The sequence below is a fragment of the Rana temporaria genome, chromosome 5 (genome assembly GCF_905171775.1).
Source record: "Rana temporaria chromosome 5, aRanTem1.1, whole genome shotgun sequence".
In the NCBI taxonomy this organism is placed as follows: domain Eukaryota; kingdom Metazoa; phylum Chordata; class Amphibia; order Anura; family Ranidae; genus Rana; species Rana temporaria.
The window spans coordinates 170,849,625-170,870,352 of NC_053493.1; the positions used below are offsets into that span (position 1 = coordinate 170,849,625).

General features: G+C 42.5%; 1 protein-coding gene across 1 annotated transcript in view; it reads right to left on the bottom strand.

Moving 5' to 3' along the window:
- The window catches only part of LOC120941161 (polycystic kidney disease protein 1-like 1), a 249,593-nt gene that overhangs the window by 157,371 nt on the left and 71,494 nt on the right, over window positions 1-20,728 (bottom strand). Inside the window, exon 12 of the mRNA XM_040354447.1 lies at window positions 17,414-17,556. Within this exon, the coding sequence (XP_040210381.1) occupies window positions 17,414-17,556 (143 nt within the window). The remainder of the gene's footprint in view (window positions 1-17,413; window positions 17,557-20,728) is intronic.

Here is a 20,728-nt window from a genome sequence, read left to right on the forward strand (position 1 = left end):
TAAACACCCGTGCGATCCGATTCTGGTGCGGACCAAAAAAAAAAAAATCCTGTGTGAGTTTGGTCCGAATGTAATTTCAGCCATACTATCTGTATGGCTGAAATCGCATTGCATGGACATCGCATGCGATTTGCACTGCATATCCAACTACAGTACTTACAGCAGAGAATTATGAGATCATTGCCAAATCCTAAATATTGGATTACATTGTTTTGCCTTATTTTATGGTCCACTGACTATTTAATAACATTGCCTGCATATTGATTAATAGGCTAATTCTGACATGCAAAATGTTATGCTTTGCCAAACCATGCTAAATTTACAATGAGCAGCATATACTGTATATACCAATTTGGGATTCCGAAAAAAAAGTACCACCTGGGAGTTTAATGCAGAATAAGAAACCAAATCTGTGCGTCACATGATGGGGAAAAAATATAATCATCTACATTTTGTATTCAAAGTGATTTATAACATTATCATATGACAAGCAGTGCATCCGGATTTAAATTACTCAATACTGCCAGTCTGCCACTAAAGCACCCAAAGCTGGAGAAATCACTTACCGCAGCGCCAAGTTATTCGGGATACTAATTAAAAAAAAAAAAGTACTGCCCGGGCCGTGCATTCCATCCACGGAGCTGTGGACGTCACTTCAAGTTTTTTAATGTACACAAATAAACCGAAAAATATGCGGGCGCTCCGTGGGAAAGCACCGCCCATGTCTAGGGTGGTGCAGTGTCAATCAAGTAAGCAAGCCTAACACTATGGGTATGGGAGGAAGTAATCAGGTACACTGCATTGCGCCACAGGCAGGGCAAAATAAAGCAAATGAAGCGTGCCGTCTGCAATCACATGATTGCATAGACATCACGCTCCCATAGAGCACTGTGTCCGATGCCCGTGCCTGAACACAATGCACTTAAAAGACCTTTTTAATTTTTTTATTTCAAAGGGCCCTTTTTTTGTGACTAGGGGAGCAGCGTCCATGCACCCCCTAAGGACAGGCCGCCACTGCCTGAAACTACCCCAACCTGTGACTGGACAGTGAAAGGAGAAACAGTACGGTGATGAGCCAATCTCTCTGCCTGTATTTTCTTCCCATATGCATGATTTCATGAACTCTCCATGTACTGCTACTTCCCATCAAACTCCAGCCCTGCCATACAGGGATAGCAAGTGACTGATGCCAGATAAAATCAGATACTTGCACTATATTTATTTGTGTCTTATAGATCTGCCTAGAGTTCAGCTTTAAATATAGACAGCACAATACAGTAAAACCTTGGATTGCGAATATAATTTGTTCCAGAAACATGCTTGTTATTCAAAGCACTTGTATATCAAAGCAAATTTCCCCATAAGAAATAATGGAAAACACAAATGATTCATTCCACAACCATTTATTCATAGATCTTTCAGTTTATAGTCTAAATAAAAAGATTATAGCAATGTGATTGGGGTTGTAGAATCATAAAATGTCCATCCACAAGGATTAGAAGCCAAATCCAGCAGGTGCCTCTAAGTGTAGCAATATGTTGCTAAATGTTGTACCTTCATTAAATGTAACCATATTGCTACACTTAGAGGCACCTCTCTTTTACACACAGTTGTGACATGACACTTGTATATCAAGACATTGCTTGTATATCAAGTCAAAATTTATTTAAAAATGTTGCTGGCCTTGCAAAACGCTCTCAAACCAAGGTTTTACTGTATATAAAAAAGTACTGGTTAAATCACACTTTAATTCTTGGCTTACATACCAGCTTGATTTTACCAGTATATTGGCACATTTATTGCATTTTTTTGTATAGGATGAAATATCATTTTTTATATTTAGTTTGATGAAGAATCAATTATACTTTTTTTATTTCCTTTGACCATATCAGCTGAGATTCTAACAGTTGTTTGCTTTGAGGACATTGAGGCATAAATATGACACATTTAATAAAAAGATTACAATTTTCATCCAAAAACTTAACAATGTCAGGATTTATGGAGCAGAGACAGGGCTTGCACAACAACCTTAACGAAAACCTGTAGCCAGACCAATAATAAATCTCCCATAAGATTGTATGTGCATTTAATGTATTTTATGCCTATTATTTACCTGTAAAAAATAAAGCACATTGCAAGTAAATAAATAAAAACAAAATATGGAAAAGAAAAACAATGTAAAACAATTGTGAAAATATTGGTACTACAGCGCTAATTAAATATCAAATTATAGAGCATTTAACAAAATTACCAAATAATAAACGCAGCAAAAAAGTAATGTAAGTCAAACAAACGACGATAGTTTCATACAGACACAAATCCAAAATGTGTTAGAAATACCCAGAGAGACATTAATAGAAGATAGGATAAAAAATAAAGCTATGGATGATCAAGTACCAATTATTTTAAATTATAACGTACAACATAAACAACTGGAAACCATCTTCAAAAGGCAACTACAATGTATACTGCCTAGTATGCCCAGAATAATATATAGACGTGCCCCTTCCCTGAGGGACTTGGTGGCAAAGAATATACCTGATCCTCCCACCAAATCCAATACTCTAACCTTCTTCCAAGGCAAAGGTTTTTTTCCTTGTAAAAGGTGCTTTGCTTGCAAAAAGACCAATTTCAATGGACATAAATGCTCCAGTTTTGTGTCCAATGTTACACAAAAAGAATACCAAATTAAAGATCTAATAACATGTAGAACGGAGGGAGTAGTGTATGCTTTACAATGCTCATGCTCCCTTCAATATATTGGTCGCACAAAAAGGCCCTTGTGGAAACGTCTTAGGGAGCATGTGCAAAATATTGAAAAGGGCTTCCCTAAACATAATGTGTCACGACACTTTGACCTGTGCCACCATAGGGACCCCAAAGAATTAAAATTTTGGGCTATCGCCAAATACAACCCACATTGGAGGGGGAGCCACATGGTACGGACATTGAGTCAAACTGAATCAAAATGGATTCATGAGATGAGATCATTGTCGCCCAATGGGTTAAATATTGAATTTGACCTCAATTGTTTCATCTCTGACTATTAAGTTTTTTAACGTGATGATTTTTTATATATATATTTTATATATTGTTTATTTTTACATATATTCCTCTTTTTACAAAATATTTTAATTCTAGAATATTTTATTTTAAATGGTATGTTGTTATTTATAATAGTATATATAAATGTACTTTATAGATATTTTATATTGTAATTATATCTGCTCATTGATTGATGTAGTGCAGCATGTGCTGGAGTTTTCAAGTGCTGTATTTACTGTGGCCACTAGAGGCTGCTATGCATATAAGCATATCCTCAGTTTAATAACGCCACTAAGATGTTCTTGGATTTTTTAAATGATGTTTTTAATTACTATAATAATTATTATTCTTTGTATTAAATTGCCTACATGCACTATGTTAATGAACAGTGTATGATCCTTCGTTTATGCTTGCAATGATGTAAGATGTCTAACACTCCCTCACTACCAATTCCGTCTCTGCCTGATTACTATGCTGACTATAAATAATACCAGCGTAGAGCGGACAGGGAGTGACCCATGACTAAGTCAAGTGACTATTGACGTAACGCGTGGGGGAGGAGTTACGAGCGGGACGGATCTAGGATTCGATCTAGGATTCGAATGAGGAGAGGAAACATCATATGAGCTGAGCGGCTTAATGAAGGATCGGTGTATTGTTGCTATATGCGGCTTTTAATCGGTGGATTCGTGAGTGTGCCATTGTTAGAGACCATCTATCCTCTTTGTATTGTTTAATACTCAGCTGCGCTATGAGAGTATCTCTCTTTTGTTTTCCATGAGCTGTGGTTAATGTGGAAGAGGCGTATCTACTTGTGAAGCAGGAGCACGTTGTCCGAGATCACATCACACCTTCCTTTAATCATCACACTGATCTGGGTGTTGTTTCATTGAAAACCACTGGTGCATATTTATGCAATTGGACTTTACTTGTATCGTTTTTGCCTATTAATTTGACACTTGATAGTTTCTTTTTAATCACCTATTAGCACGATTTGCATTTTCTAAGTTAATATTCAGCGCGAATTAACATATATATACAATGTAAAACAATTCAAATGCTTGTTTTTTCTGTGCTTTTACCTACATTTTGGTTGGTGACTATGGGCCATATTCACGTAGAGCGGGCGCAATTTTACGTAACCGGTTTACGTTACACCGTAAAATGGGGCGGGTACCATTTAAATTAGGCACGCTCCCACGCCGGACGTACTGCGCATGCTCCCGTCGCAAATTTCCCGACGTGCTTTGCGCGAAATTACGACGCGCCAACGTTTTGTGAATCGCGACGTGAAAAAAGAGTTATGCCGGGAAATTTTTTTTTTTTTTAAATAATTCAAAAGCAACGCGGGAAAGACAGGCACACTTTAACATGGTGGAGTACTTTTACACCATGTTAAAGGTGCACTATCTTTGCGACGGAAATCTAACACTCACGGCGACGTAACAACGGGAAAAAGCTTAGTGGATCGCCGTAACTCCTAATTTGCATACCCAACGCTGGTTTACGACGCAAACTTCCCCCAGCGGCGGCCGCGGTACTGCATCCTAAGATCCGACAGTGTAAGTCCATTACACCTGTCGGATCTTCTGCCTATCTATGCGTAACTGATTCTATGAATCAGTCGCATAGTTAGAAACAGAGATACGACGGCGTATCAGGAGATACGCCGTCGTATCTCTTTTGTGAATCTGGCCCAAAGTCTCTTTAAACTGGGAGGTTGATCAGAAGGAAAAAATAGGATTTTTATAACAGCTTACCTGTAAAATCCTTTTCTTGGAGTACATCACGGGACACAGAGCTGCATAGCCATTACATGTGGGTTATAGAGTCTACCTTCAGGTGATGGACACTGGTGTAATCAATTAAACAGGAAGTTCCCTCCCTATATAACCCCTCCCCTACTGGGAGTACCTCAGTTTTTGTAGCAAAGCAATAAGTGTCCCAATATCCCCAAACAAGAGGGGTGGGAGCTCTGTGTCCCGTGATGTACTCCAAGAAAAGGATTTTACAGGTAAGCTGTTATAAAAATCCTATTTTCTTTATCGTACATCACGGGACACAGAGCTGCATAGCCATTACATGTGGGATGTCCCAAAGCAATGCTTACTGAGGGGAGGGAGACACCAACAACGCAGACCGCCATCAGACGTGAGGACCTATAATGCTGCCTGCAGCATACTGCGCCAAAAAGCTGCATCCTCTTGCCATCTTATGTTCACCTGATAGGAGTTAGTGAACGTAAGCACAGATGACCAAGTTGCGGCCTTGAAAATCTGCATCATAAAGGCTTGGAAATGCATTGCGCATAAAGCGCTTACCATCCTGGTAGGGAGCACCCCCACAAAAAAACAGGGGGAATCCTACTCTAACCACAAGCCTGAATAATAACCTGATGAATCAACCTTAACAGTTGATTTTAGACGCTGCCTGCCCTTTCCTGGGGCCTCCTGGTAGCGCAACAACATCAGTTTTCCGTATCCGAGCAGCCGCTTCAGATAGGCCTTGACCCTTCTTACTCCAACGAGAGAGAGAGTGTAACCATTTTAATAGCTGACCTGAACACTGCCTGCCCATCTAGGGTCTTCTGGCAGCCCAATAAAAACGTCAGCTTTCTATATCTGAAACCTTCAGATAGTTATTTAACTGCTCTCATCTCAATTGAGAGAAAAGCAATAACCTTTCCTTCCGTGAAACAAGGTTTTGAAAAAAGGGAAGGTAAGAATATCTAGATTCAAATGAATACTAGATCCTTCTAGTAAATAAGGTTGGGTGAGGATGAAAATCACTCTACTTGTAAGAATAATTGAGTATGGCTCTATACCAAGAAAGTTGCCAATACTGAAACTCTCTTGGAGGCTACCACAACCAAGAACACCAATTCCTTGTTAAAGGATGAAGAGAAATATGGTGCATCGGCCCAAGGAGCTGACCCTGTAAGCCGACAAAACTAGAGCCAATCCTCCGAGCACAAGGGCGACCCAACTGGTGGACTTATGCACGTCACCCCTTGTATAACAGCCCGGGCCAAAGAGTGTGAAGTAAGCGACCTTTGGATGCAAGGCCGAGATCGGATCCTTGATATAACTTAAGGCTAGCTCCGTCTCCTTTCCAAATGTAGGAAGGCAGGAATTTTACCTTTGACAAACTTCCACGGATGCCACCATCTGGTTTCACACCAGGAACATAGGCCTTCCAGACCGTAGGATATCTGGTCCTGGAGGCCAGCTCTCTTGTATGAATCAAGGGAATTGCCGCTGATTCTGAAAGCCCCGATCCTCGAGAATGTGGGCTATAATAGCCAGACCATTAATTCACCTGTTGCAAGGCAGGATGTAATACCCCCTGCAAAGTAGGCCTGGACAAGATGTAAGGGACTGTGGGTCCTCTACTACCACCCTTACTGTTCCTGCACCGAGAGGTCGTCAGGGTTATGCCGGAGTAATCAGGCCAGCTTCCGTTCTCCTCTAATGTTGCATAGAAGCCACAAAAGTCGCGGCACTGGGGGGAGAGACACAACCAGTGACAACTGGTCCCCCCGGATTACAAACACATCTGCCCCGCATGCGGGTGGATCCTTTATCCTTGACCCCAAGCTGTTCAATCTCTTGTTGAGCCTGGACGCCAATACATCTTATGTACAGGGTACTATTTCTGTGACATTTGGTCAGGAAAACAGTCGGGGTGTAGAGGTCATTCTCCCGGAGACACTTGTTGACGGCTCCAGGGAATCGCCTGCCAATTCTGCATTTCATGAAATGACGAATGTCAATAGGCAAGGCACAAGCTCCTCCTTGGTAAATTAAGTAAATCACTAGTATGGCATAGTCTGATTGTACTCTGACAGAACCAACCTGCCACCTGAACGTTCAGGCCCCTAAGCCAGATGCTCCATCGGTAGCTCTAGCTGACAGATAAGGCTCCCTTGGAGCTTGACTACTTCCCCTGGGCCATGGTCTCTTCCTGACCTGGCAAACCCTTTTAGTTAAGAATCACCAAGAGGAATTCCAGCATATCTCTGGGACCGGGTTCTTTGGATAACGCTAGGTCAAGATCCACTCTTTCTAGGCCGACAAAATACTGTTTATAATAGCCCTGAATAAAAGTTAGTATAGGGAACTGTCTTGAATGAAGCCAGCATCTTCCCTAGTGCCTTAATCAAAAGGCCAAAAGTAAGGAACTGTTCCATGCCGTGACCACATAGACCAGTTTTCTTATAGCGATGGTCTTGTCTGAGGCAAAAAAAACTCTCCTTTTTGGACTGTGCCAAACATACCCAGCTTCTTGTCAAATGAAAGAATGTATCTTTAGAGTTCCAGATACTTGACCATGCTGGACACCCTTAGGTCCAGCCATGCTACTGACTGACCCATCAGCAGGAGTTTGCTTCGGTATGCCATTACTGCTATACCCTGGGCCTACAGACCTGCTAGAGGTGGGCCCTAGCACCCTGACAACCCAGGCACGGAGGCTAACCCAAAAGGGCAAGACCACCAACTGGAGATAGTGCTGTTCCCCTGCGAAACGCAGACAACTTCTGCAGACCCAAGTAAATAAACACATATGCAACTGGCTCCCCATGTGTGTATGTGGCAACTGTTAAAGCCATATGCCTCAATGGAAGTGTGTGTACATGGCAGCGTGTGTTACTGGAAGCATGAATTCATATAAATATGTTTTAAGCAAAACATGCATATAGCATGTGTGCTCTGGAACAAGCATCTTGCAAGCAAGCATGCGCTATAAACGTGTTATGCAACAATGTGCAACATTAACCCATGCAGACACGTATTTCTATGCAAACACAAGGAATCCTGTATTGCTTAATTAGGCCGCCATGTGCAACTTTAAAGTAATCATGCATCCTTATGCGATTCAGCATCTTCCATGCGATCAACATCTTATGCATTTTAAGCACTACTGTGCGGACAAGAACCCTTGTGTGACCAAGGACTCTTGTGTGACCAAGCACCCCTGTGCGATCCAGCATTCTTATGCACTCAAGCATCTTAATGCGACTTTAGGCATTTCTGTGAAACAAGCCTCTCTATGTGATCAAGTATCCTTGGGTAATCCAGGACGCTGTTGATCCGACAACCATGTGTGATCTAGCTTCTTTTTGCATTCAAGCATCTTTAAGCGATCTTTAGGCATTCTTGTACAAACAAGCCTCTCTGTGCGACCAAAATATCCTCGAATAATCAAGGACTTGGGTGATCGGGTAATCATGTGTGATTCAGCATTTTTATGCCTTCAAGCCTCTTTATGCGATTCTAGGCATTTCTGTGGAAACAAGCCTCTTTGTGTGACCAAATATCCTTGGGGAATCAAGGACTTGGGTGATCAAGTAATCATGTGTGATTCCAGCATTTTTATGCATACAAGCATCTTTATGCGAACTTAGGCACTTCTGTGGAAACAAGCCTCTCTGTGTGACCAAATATCCTTGGGTAATCCATGACGCAGATGATCAGGTAACCATGTGTGATCCAGCATCTTTTTTGCATCCAAGCAACTTTATGCGATTTTAGGCATTTCTGTGGAAACAAGCCTCTTTGTGTGACCAAATATCCTTGGGGAATCAAGGACTTGGGTGATCAAGTAATCATGTGTGATTCCAGCATTTTTATGCATACAAGCATCTTTATGCGAACTTAGGCACTTCTGTGGAAACAAGCCTCTCTGTGTGACCAAATATCCTTGGGTAATCCAGGACGCGGATGATCAGGTAACCATGTGTGATCCAGCATCTTTTTTGCATCCAAGCAACTTTATGCGATTTTAGGCATTTCTGTGGAAACAAACCACTTCTGTGTGACCAAACATCCTTGGGTAATCAAGGATTTGGGTGATCAGGTAAACATGTGTGATCCAGCATTTTTATACATACAAACGTCTTTATGCGATTTTAGGCCTTTCTGTGGAAACAAGTCTCTCTGTGTGACCAAATATCCTTGGGTAATCCAGGACTTGAGTGATCAGGTAACTAGCATCTTTATGCACTCAAGCATTTCTATGCAACTCTAACAAACATGCAACACCATACAGACAGAAACATGTATCCTTATGCGATCCACAATAAAACATGCTCTGTTACTTGTTTTTATCCCACATGCATTCCAAACTCATGTATCTTATGCAACATGCGGACTGGTAAAGAGGAAGTTATCCTCTGTAGATGTGCGTTTCCTCAATTAAGAGACGTTAGCAATGTGTACCAGCAACTGTGCATCCCTCAGATGTGCATTTGGTTAGCCTGAAGCCGACACCAGGCTGAGGACCATATGGAGGTCTTACTAGCCACCTATAGGAAAACCTCTCTTTACACTCTAAGGAGAAGATAGAGGCTTTGGCCAAGTAGGCAGAGGGAAGTTATATGCATCATGAATCTCTGAAAAGACTGCAGGTGCAATCAGAACCTGTAGGGCTTTTGATAGCTTCTCCTCGTTAGGCTGCAGCTCCTGTCTCCTGTCCTCTGACAGTGAACCTTCATCCCCAGCTCTTCTAATCCCTTTGTTTAAGGATTAAAGCAGGAAAAGGGACACACCCTGCTTTTCTTTTTTTTTTTTTTTTTGCTTCTTGTGAGGATGCTGCGAACATAGCAGTTAACCTTTTGTAGAACAACAAATGTGATGCAAAAAACAAAACACATGCAGAGTGGCTGCAATGTTGGGGGAGGCTGCTTTGATTGCCTGACAGGTCTGATGGCTCAATCTGTGAGCTGTCTCTACAGGGGAGAATAAGGGGCCACCAGGTTCAGGTGGCGATTCCTTTTTATATTCCTACCCCTGACCTTATTCAATGGGGAGACCAAAGTCCTAAGCTAAAAGCAGAGGAGCTTAACCCAGGTGCATCAACAGCTGAACTTAGTCTGGCAGCAACAATGCCTGCTAATCTGCACAGCTAGATGCGGAGTAGGCGTCTTAGATGAATCTGTATCCAACTCACACAAGGTGCTTGCGTTTGTGTCCCCCCAGCTTTACCGAGCTCTGACGTCTGGGCCTTTTTGAAGAGCCCTCTCTGCGACTGCACTGAGCCGGTGAGCACGTGCGACATGGTAGAGCCTGAAGCTGAGGAAGTGGGACGCACAATAGACCAGCTAACACTTAAGCTTCCGTCTTTGGAAAGCATGGTAAGCAAAAACATCAGGCATGTCTTTTACTGCCCATAGTAGTGGAAAAACAGATAAGACTTGCAGCTACTCATGGAAGACAATGCTTTGCATAGGATTAAGGGCATTTTTTTTTTTTTTTTTTATGTACCAGCCCCTTCAAGGGGAGATATATGGGTACTACAGCCATCCTGTCTGAACAGACATAGTGGCCCAGGCTACATGCCGGCTAGGGGAGGTATATGGGTGCCCTGAGCCATCCCGTCTCAGAAGACATCGTGGTTTACATTGCCCATGCATAAAAACATAATATAGGCGAGACCCATAGTCCCCTACAGAAGACCTACTGTCGAACCAAGTCCCGTAGGTCCCTCTCTTACCTTTCCATGCTGCAGGGTATTGCCAAGCAAGAGGCCCAATCTTCCCCCTTCACCGTGGGTATAGTCCTAGACCTTCAGGGACCGGGGTCCATGGCAGGAACACCACACCCCTGGACCTATATAGCACCCTGGCAGCAGAAAAAACATTTGGTCCTTAGAAGGCACAAAGTTCTGGAACCCAGGATCCAGCCCTCCGCAGAGAGGCATTATAGGCTAAACCTCGTTCTTCGTACCGAGGCCCGGGTACCGTCCACTTTGGCTATGAAGCACCTTGGACGGATCCGGATTTATGGAGGCTTTTTACATCCAGCATGGATCCCTCCAGTGGAGCTCCTAAGAGCACATGTTAACTCGTGACCAACACCTTAGACACTGATGAAAAAACTGAGGTACTCCCAGTAGGGGAGGGGTTATATAGGGAGGGAACTTCCTGTTTAATTGATTACACCAGTGTCCATCACCTGAAGGTAGACTCTATAACCCACATGTAATGGCTATGCAGCTCTGTGTCCCGTGATGTACGATAAAGAAAGGATATTTCACTATAACCATTTTGGTAGTGTACAAAGTAATAATGTATAGGAAAAAGGAGTTGTTTACAGTTTAGAATAAATGTATTGACTTTCCCTAATTATTTAGGTAATTTTGAAAAAATTACATGGAATTAAACTTTACATTTTAACTAGGATGAACTTATGTCACATAACTCATTAAGTGCTTACACCTGGGCAGCTCCATCATTAACATTTTGACCAAAGAAATATATATCAATGAAAAAATACCATTCAACCACACTGAAGCTTGAAGCTTATAGAATTAATGGGTAGCAGCCAACATTGGACATGTGTTCCCATACCTACAATGACAATAGAATGAATCGAAAAGAATGGTGGTACCCTCCCTTATGGGATAATAGTATCAACCTGTGTGACTACACCACACATAAATACATAAACCAAAACATCAACAAAATCAATTGTGCCTCGAGTTAGTGATATCATAATAGCAATAATGACTAAAACACAAAAGAAGCTTATGTGCATATAAACCATAAATTGACCGTCAATATATAATCTTCCCACACATTAAATATACAGTCCTTAGAGCCGGTTCACACTGGGGCGGCACGACTTCGGGGGCGACTCGGCAAGTCGTCCTGAAGACGACTTCAGAGGCAATTAGCAAAATGACTTCTGTATAGAAGTCAATGCAAATCGCCCCGAGTCTCCCCCGAAGTCCTACAAGAAACTTTTTCTAAGTCGGAGCAACTTGCGTCGCTCCTATTAGAACAGTTCTGGTGAATAGAATGGGACGCGACTTGTCAGGCGGCTGCGTCGCCTGACGAGTCGCCCCAGTGTGAACCGGCTCTGACAGTTTTTATGTTATAGTAACAGTCATTATTGTATATAGTTAATTTTCTTTCAAAAACAGTTCTCCTTGTGAAATGTGTTCTCTTGATCCATGCAATAGTGAATATATGACTGATAATCCACCATGTGAATCCTCCACCTCATGTATTAGCAGTTTAACCCCATGTGTGGACCTATCTTTATATAGGTCAAAAAGTGCATTTCCCCTTTAAATTGGGACCACCATTAATATTAAGCAGCTTTGCTTAAGTGTTTTTGTAAGTATTTGAATAACATCCAATGGTTAATTCTCTTCCTTGATCTACCACTTCCAATAAGGGATTTACTCAAAGAAACAAGAATCATCGTGCAGGTTGTTACAAAAAAACATAAGTAAAAAACAAAAACCTTATACACTCACATTTACTGTATATCTAAAATCATATGCAATAGTGAATGTATAACTTACACACACTGCGTGACTCAACCATATATACTAGCAGATCACCTTCATACACGGACCTATATATGGATAGGTCAGGAGTGCTTTTTCCCCTTTAAATTGGGATCTGTAATAGCAGTGGGTGCCTCTCCTCCTGGTGTGCTCGTTTAAATACTAGGTAAGTATTGGCCAACTCTCTTGATCCACCACTCTCAATACAGTATAAACTTATGCCGTGTGCACACGATTGGAATTTTCGACAAGAAAAGTCCGATGTGAGCTTTTGGTCGGAAATTCCGACCGTGTGTAGGCCCCATCGGACTTTTTCTGTTGAAATTTCCAATAGCAAAAATTTGAGAGCCAATTCTGAATTTTTCTGATGGGAAAAGTTCTTGTCGGAAATTCTGATCGTCTGTACGCAATTCCGATCCGCAAAAAAAACAACGCATGCTGGGAATCAATTTGACGCATGCTGGGAATCATTTCACTTCATTTTTCTCAGCTCGTTGTAGTGTTGTACGTCACCGCGTTCTTGGCAGTCGGAATTTTGTGTGACCGTGCATATGCAACTCAAGTTTGAGCCAAAATTCCGGCAGAAAAAAAATCCACGTTTTTCTTGCCGGAAATTTCCGATCGCAGAGCTTCACTTTTTTTTCTTTGTCTGCTATATACTGTCAAAAAGGAAGCAGAAGCTTCAGTTCAGCAATGTCTAACCTCATAGTGTGGATAGTGGAATGCTCCCCACCCTTTCTGTAAGCTGGTCACAACTAGGGATGAGCCGAACACCCCCCGTTCGGTTCGCACCAGAACCTGCGAACAGACCAAAAGTTTGTGTGAACTTTAGAACCCCGTTAAAGTCTATGGGACTCGAACATTTGAAATCTAAAGTGCTAATTTTAAAGACTAATATGCAAGTTATTGTCCTAAAAAGTGTTTGGGGACCTGGGTCCTGCCCCAGGGGACATGTATCAATGCAAAAAAAAGTTTTAAAAACTGCAGTTTTTTCGGGAGCAGTGAATTTAATAATGCTTAAAGTGAAACAATAAAAGTGAAATATTCCTTTAAATTTCGTACCTAGGGGGGGTGTAAAGTATGCCTGTAAAAAAGCGCATGTTTCCCGTGCTTAGAACTGTTTCTGCACAAAGTGTCATTTCTGAAGGAAAAAAAGTCATTTAAAAATCACTCGCGGCTATAATGATTTGTCAGCTCCCGGCAATTCAGAGAGAATTCATTCAGGTCTGGTATGGATATTAAGGGGAACACCGCCGTCAATTTAAAAAAAAATGACGTGGGGTTCCCCCCAAATATCCATTCCAGACTCTTCAGATCTGGTGTGGATTTTAAGGGGAACTCCACCCCAAATAAAAAAAAAATGGCGTGGAGTTCCCCCAAAAATCCACAGCAGACCCCTTATCTGAGCACGTAACCTGGCCGGCCACAGAAAAGAGGGGGGACGAGAGAGCGCCCCCTTCTGAACCGTACCAGGCCACATGCCCTCAACATGGGGAGGATGTCCCCATGTTGATGGGGACAAGGGCCTCATCCCCACAACCCTTGCCCAGTGGTTGTGGGGGTCTGCGGGCGGGGGGCTTATCAGAATCTGAAAGACCCCTTTAACAAAGGGGACCCCCAGATCCTGCCCCCCCATGTGAATTGGTAATGGGGTACATTGTACCTCTACCAATTCACTAAGGAAGTATAAATAATTGTAAAAAGTCCTTTATTAAAAAAATAAAAATAAATCCAGCGGTGGTAATCCACTCTCGATCCCCGCTCCAACGTTGTCGGTATCCAGCGACGGGTGATCTCCTCTCCGCCGGGGTCCAGTGATGAGAAGATCATCCAGGTCCGGGATCCAGAGCGTACGCATCGCTGGCCGCCTGTCTCCACCGGAGACAGCCCGGCGAATGACGCAGCTTGAGCTAGTGACAGCCCTTATATAGGTGAGGTGGGGCCACCCTTCACGTGACCCCCCCCCCCCTCTGACGCAAGGGAAAGCCTGAGCCTGCTGAAAGCAGCAGATAAAAAGATACCCATTGAGAACGTCCGTTAATGACGAAACGTCGTCTGGGAAGGCGCACACTGATGTCACCGCGTTCCATCTGAAGGAGGAAGGGCTCCTATTGCCGGCCGGCATACATACACGCTTTTAATCATGAGATGTTTGTAAGTACATGTCTTATGCATTTTTATTAAATATTTCGTACGGTATCACGCTATGGTTCGTTTTTATTTATATACCGAGGATATGTTCAATCATCGATGTGGTGCAATTTGAGATCTGCTCCCTGGATCCCTCCCCAGTCTGATGTTAATCTGATGTGGAGCCCATTGAATAGAATCTGTCTACATGCCTAATGCCGCATACACACCATCACTTTATGTGATGAAAAAAAACGACATTTTCTGTGAAGTAAAAAACGATGTTTTTGAAACTTCAATTTTCAAAGACGAAGTTGCCTACACACCATCGTTTTTCTCACAATGTTCTAGCAAAGCGAGGTTACGTTCACCACGTTTTTCCATTCAAGCTCGCTTCATAAGTAGCTTCTGGGCATGCGCGGATGAAAAAACGTTGTTTTTGCTACACACGGTCAATTTCTGTGAAGTAAAAAATGACGTTTTGAAAAACGACACATAAAATTGAAGCATGCTTCAATTTTTTTTGGTCGTTTTTTAGAAGACATAAAACAACATTTTCCCCCACACACGGTCAATTAAAGTGACGTTTTTAAAAACGCCATTTTATTTCATCACATAAAACGACCGTGTGTACGCGGCATAATGTTTGGGTGGTTCTGGTAAGCGGCTTTCAGTTTGGTGGTGGTGTGTTCACACTGAAGTGGTACTGCTACAAACTTTTTATTGGACTGAATGTGCTTTTATTCATATTATCTATTATCATTGCTTTTTACCAGCCTGATATCTGGTTTCCTACTTGGCGCAGTTTACTTTTATATTGGACTTTATATGCTTATCACATTTCTTCTGCTGCCTTGACGCATATATATTTAGAACGTTTTTGACAAGCGCAGTTTTTTCTCCCTATAGATAAAAAGATACAACTTATATAGGAGGATTTGTTTCATCTCTTTTTTTATCACCTGAGACCAGTCACTTTAGTGGGTATATGTAAGGGATTACATCCACTTTAATGCAGACATCTCTTGGTGCCTGTTATACATGTATTATTAAAGATAAGAACCCCTAGAGTGCTTTGAAACAAAGCCCTATCTTTTCTTTAAAATATCAAATGCAATTTATTAAGATAGTTTAAAATCATAAAATACTGTTTTGGGTTAAACCTATACATATTTTTTGGTTTCATATATTAATTTATTGAGAAAAGAAAGTGGGTTAATATATGATAATATACAATGCAGAATACAGGCAATTACAGGGGTAGTTGTATCTACATAGCTATGTAATTACCACATTATCACAGCTGAACATATAATCCGGGAGAGGGGGAAATGTGAGGACAAAGCCAGAGCAGCAGCTGCAACCCCATTAAATGCACCAAGTGAAAAAAGCAAAAAAAAAAGTCAACCTCTAGGTAAGTAAACCCATTTTTTAATGGGCACACACTGGAATAACAGACTTGGTAGAGGTGAAGGATCACCATTTTACGTGCTGGAATAAGAAGCTCATGGAGTAAAATAAGGTTTGCTGGAGATAACACTAGGTCCTGGAAAAAATGTCTAAAGGCACACACCCTAGAGAGAAGTGACATTGGGCATCCCATCAAGTTGAGCATAAATTTGAGGATCGGCACCCAAAATTTGTTTGCAACGGTGCAAGGCCAAACCAAATGAAAAAAGAAGGCTCGTAGCAGTTGGCATTTACCGTAGATCAATTCATAAGGAAAAGTCAGTAAACATAGCCATTCTGTGATATGTTTATGTATGGTATGGATTTGAATTTGACCCTCTCTGGCACATAAGCACACCTTGGCAGGGACTTCAATGCAGTCCTCCTCCCTAGAGTCTGCCAAATCTTGAAGTCAGGTTCCGTAGGATTTGAGTGGCAATACAATGTAAAACTATGCTGTTTATTACACGTAATTAACACACTAAAGAGAGAACAGATCCTCAAGATACTACCCCTATATAATAAATCAAAGGATGTCCTGTGTGTATATATATATATATATATATATATATATATAAAACAGATACCTGGAAAAGCTTTGAAGTAACCGGCAGAGACCTGCAAAACCGGTGATTCATGGTTCTAATTCATCCACCTCCAATCCATGAACCACCAGGGACCTATGCAGGGATGGGAGAGCTCTATGTTGGATGACTTGCACATGGGTTAAGATCCAAGTCACATTCAGCAAGACTTGATAAGTATACTATTATTATGGATCTTTGACTTTTGCTTATGAACTTGTCTACAAAGAACTGTGTATATATTCCAACAAGTTGATGACTGATATGGGACATACGGACAGGCCAACTATCATTGTTTCCTGCTACTAACTGTATAACCTTTACAGTGTGAGGGAGATTTTCCGGGTATTTATCATAAATTACATTTACATATAACCCCTAGTGGGTCTTCATGTACTCAGCTACAACTTATATAAGCCTGCAATCTACCTCTGGACCACTGTATCCTTCTTCTACTTAAGTCATCATATATGCCTTATATATCCTGGAATACACAGTTGGAATTTCCAGATCCCGAGTTACAGCACATCTGTGGATATCTGGGATTTTGTCCTTATACAGAGTTCATATTGCAATTTTACATCATCTACAATTACCCTGGTCATTCACAAGCGCGTCCCTTGAACTTAAACGCTAAGGTCCACTGGTTGCATGTTCCCTCTTCCCCCTCCACACTTGGACTCTGAGGAAGGTGGATATACAGCTTTTGTAGCATACGTGTAGTTTGTTTTGTACCATTTTAACATGTCTTTTCTTTTCATAATTTTGATACAATAAATATGGTTCTAGTTGATCTAGCGAGTTTTGTGTATTTTTGATTGTTATCAGAGGTGGTTTTTGTGTTCATTACATGTATAATGGTTAGGTTACAAAGAGTTTTGTGCTTCTAAAACTACTCTTTATGTTCTTACCTCTTTGCCTGATGTGCAGAAAATGCTGAAAATTGTAAAAACTTCAGTGCCATATCTGGGTTGAACTTGACATGTAATTTTCTGAGACATTTCATGGACACTAAGGTACAGTTGTGATCGGCCAACTTTTTTTCCATTAGATTCTAGAATGAGAGAAAAAAAGAACTAGAAAATCATTCCAGCATAAATGGAAACGTCTCAGCCTAATAAAACAACAATTTGTTCTCCAGTTTGCAGCACAATAATTAAAGCAAATAAACACTGTGATTGTTGCAATGACCACCAGTAACAGCATTAAAAATATGTTTTCATTCTAATATATTACCAATTTATTTCACTTTGTAATGAGTTTAAAGGACACATTTGTTTGCAGGTTTGATAACAGTAATCTGGAACATATAGTATATGTTATTCCTGCGCTACCAAGTGTGAACAGAGAGCAAGGGAACTTCTGCAGGCACAGAAAAAGGGTCAGACCATACCCATGAGACAGAAGAAAAAAGTGGGGGTTGCTGCTGCGCTATTCCTAATGAGTATCGTGCCACTGGGGCTAGTATGTACATGTAGTGTAAAGCATAGCTAATACAAAAAACTCATATAAAAGTGCGAAAAACATTGATTCTGATCTAATAAATATTAGAAACGGTAAAACCAATGTAGTGATAGTAGGCCCCCAGCCTACTATCTTTGACCTCATGGCCCTCCCGGCCAAAGGTATGTGACAACTGCTCTCCTCTACCTCGGGCCCTGCTGGCTCGAGGTTGTGTTACTAAACGTTGGCCCAGAAGTCTGGCTGGGGGCCTACTAGTCCAGAGGAGGTCCTGTGCTGTCTTTTCTGCGGGAAGAAGCAGAGCAAACTGAGAAGATCCAGGGGAGGACCTTTCTTGGAGAGAACAAAGCGGAAAGCTGGTTTCTCGAGAAGGGCCTGGTGACTCATTTGGAGGACACATCTAAACCAATTTACCCTCACAGTACTGCCGGATGGCTTAAAGGCTCTGGTACTGTGTAGCTGTGTTTCAATTTACCAACTACTGGTCACACAATCCTGTGGCAGAGGATTATCCAGCAGTTTCATTATATTTCTAAGTCTGTGGCAGGGACTTTGTCCGTGCATAATACCGGCTGCTAGGTCGGTGAGAGAGGCCTATCCGAGTGTGCAAAAAATCTGCTGACAGAAAGTGGCATTTGTCTTTTGGATCCTAAAGTTCCTCAGTGATCTGCAATAAGGTATCTGAACTTCCCCTAACCCTCCATCCCTCTACTGCTACTACTGCAAGTTTTGTTTATTAAAAGCATTTGGAAAACAGGACTAAGTGATTGGTGCATACATCTGTTTGACATTCCTTTTCCAATATAGACTCTTAGGGCCAAATCCACAGCCAGCGGCGCAAAATACGTTTTTTCAAACTTATGTCATTTAAGTTACGGCGCCCTAAGTTGGTGTCGTAATTGCCGTATCCACAGCGCATTTGCGCACAAAATTGCGCCTGCCGTAACCTAAATTCGGAGGCGTAAGGCGGGGTTATGGCAAGTGGGAAGGAAGTGGGCGTGCTTCATTGTAATGAGCCGTGACCCCATGCAAATGAAGGTCCGGCCGTACTGCGCATGCGCGCAGGAATCTGCTGCTCACTGCGCATGTGCAGAACTTTGCTTGGCGCAATCAGTGAGATAGGTAAAAGACCAAGTGTATTTAGTTTGAGGATCGCCCTGTGCTTAACTAGCTCCAGTCAAACACACTTCATTTGCAAAAGTATTTCCCTGTGTTCCCTTCCATGAGCAATTTGCTTCTGCTCTTAGTTTGTCAGTGTTTGTTGGTAAGTTGTGTGTGATAGAGAAGTGTTGGAGGAGTAGTAGATAGTAGTTGTTGTTTGTTTGTGATAAGTGTAATTTTTGTTTGATTGTTTCTGCTAATTTTTTTGTTTGTTTTTTTTATGCTTGGATTTTGTGTTTGGTTTTTGTGTGTTTGTATTTGACTTTGTAGTAGCTGTCTGCTTCTGTGTGTATTTTTGTGTGTTTGTATTTGACTTTGTAGTAGCTGTCTGCTTCTGTGTGTATTTTTGTGTATTTGTTTGGTGTGTATTTTTGTGTGTTTGTCCGGTGAGTTTTCTTGTTGCTGTGTGGTGTTTGTGATGGCTCCCAAACGCAGGAAGCTGAATTTTTCCCATGTTGAAAAGCAAATCCTTGCCAGGTATATCATCCAATATGGAAGATATTTACATGGGCCTGATAGCCGGAACACCTCCCCGGCCCAAAGGAAGAGGATCTATGCCAAAATAACAGATCACATAAATGCGGCGGGGGGAGGGGAGACGAGGACCCCCGCTGGCATTAAGAAAAAGATCAATGATCTGAGGAGCGTGGTCCGCAATAAGGTGGCCAAGCTCACTGCGCATAGGAGGGGCACTGGAGGAGGGAGACCATGCCCCATCCGGCTGACTGAGGAGGAATGGGCAGTGGCCCGGTGTTTCGAGCCAGAGCAGGTGGTGGGCCTGCCTGGTTATCAGTCTGATGTTCCTGTGAGGCCAGGTAAGGTTTTTGTTTTTTTATTTGGTGATTAGCATGTGTGGGTGGGGGAAGGGAACATGTGCCAAGTGTGTGGATCCTCAAACCTGTGATTGTTTGGTGTCTTCCACAGATGACCAGGAGATTGCTGGGCCATCAGGCCAGGCTGCTGCACCACCCCAAAGACAGGAGGCTGCTGAGGAGTCCCCAGGGGAGGGGAGTGGCCAAACCTCCCCTCATGAGGAGGCTGAGGGGGAGGAGGATGAGGGGGAGGAGGATGAGGGGGAGGAGGAAGAAGATCTCCAGATTGGCCGGGAAATCATTATTGCCACAGATCTGATGACATTTGACGATACCCTTGAGGCTAGCCTTGAGGCTCCCCTTGAGGCTACCCCAGAGGCTCCCCTTGAGGCTACCCCAGAGGCTCCCCTTGAGGCTACCCCAGAGGATCCCCCAGAGGCTACCCCAGAGGCTGGCACCAGTCAGGCCACCATCAGGGGTAGCCCCTCCCACTCCTCCCACAACATGCCGCAACCCACAAGGGTCACTCTATCCCCTCCTACCTGGCCACAAGCCTCAGGGGCAGGCAGGATGGCGACCCATGAGACCAGGGGGGGTCTGAGCATATGCCGGCCAGTCTGCTGAGGGACAATGCCCAGCAGACCCGCAGTCTGGGTGACATCAAAAAAACTATGGCCAAGATGGAGCACAGCCTGGATGTAATGAGGGAGTCACTCAGTGATGTGGCCACCAATTCATTGGGTGTCATCACCTGTTTGTGGTCCCTGCATACCGCCACAACAGGTGTGGGCC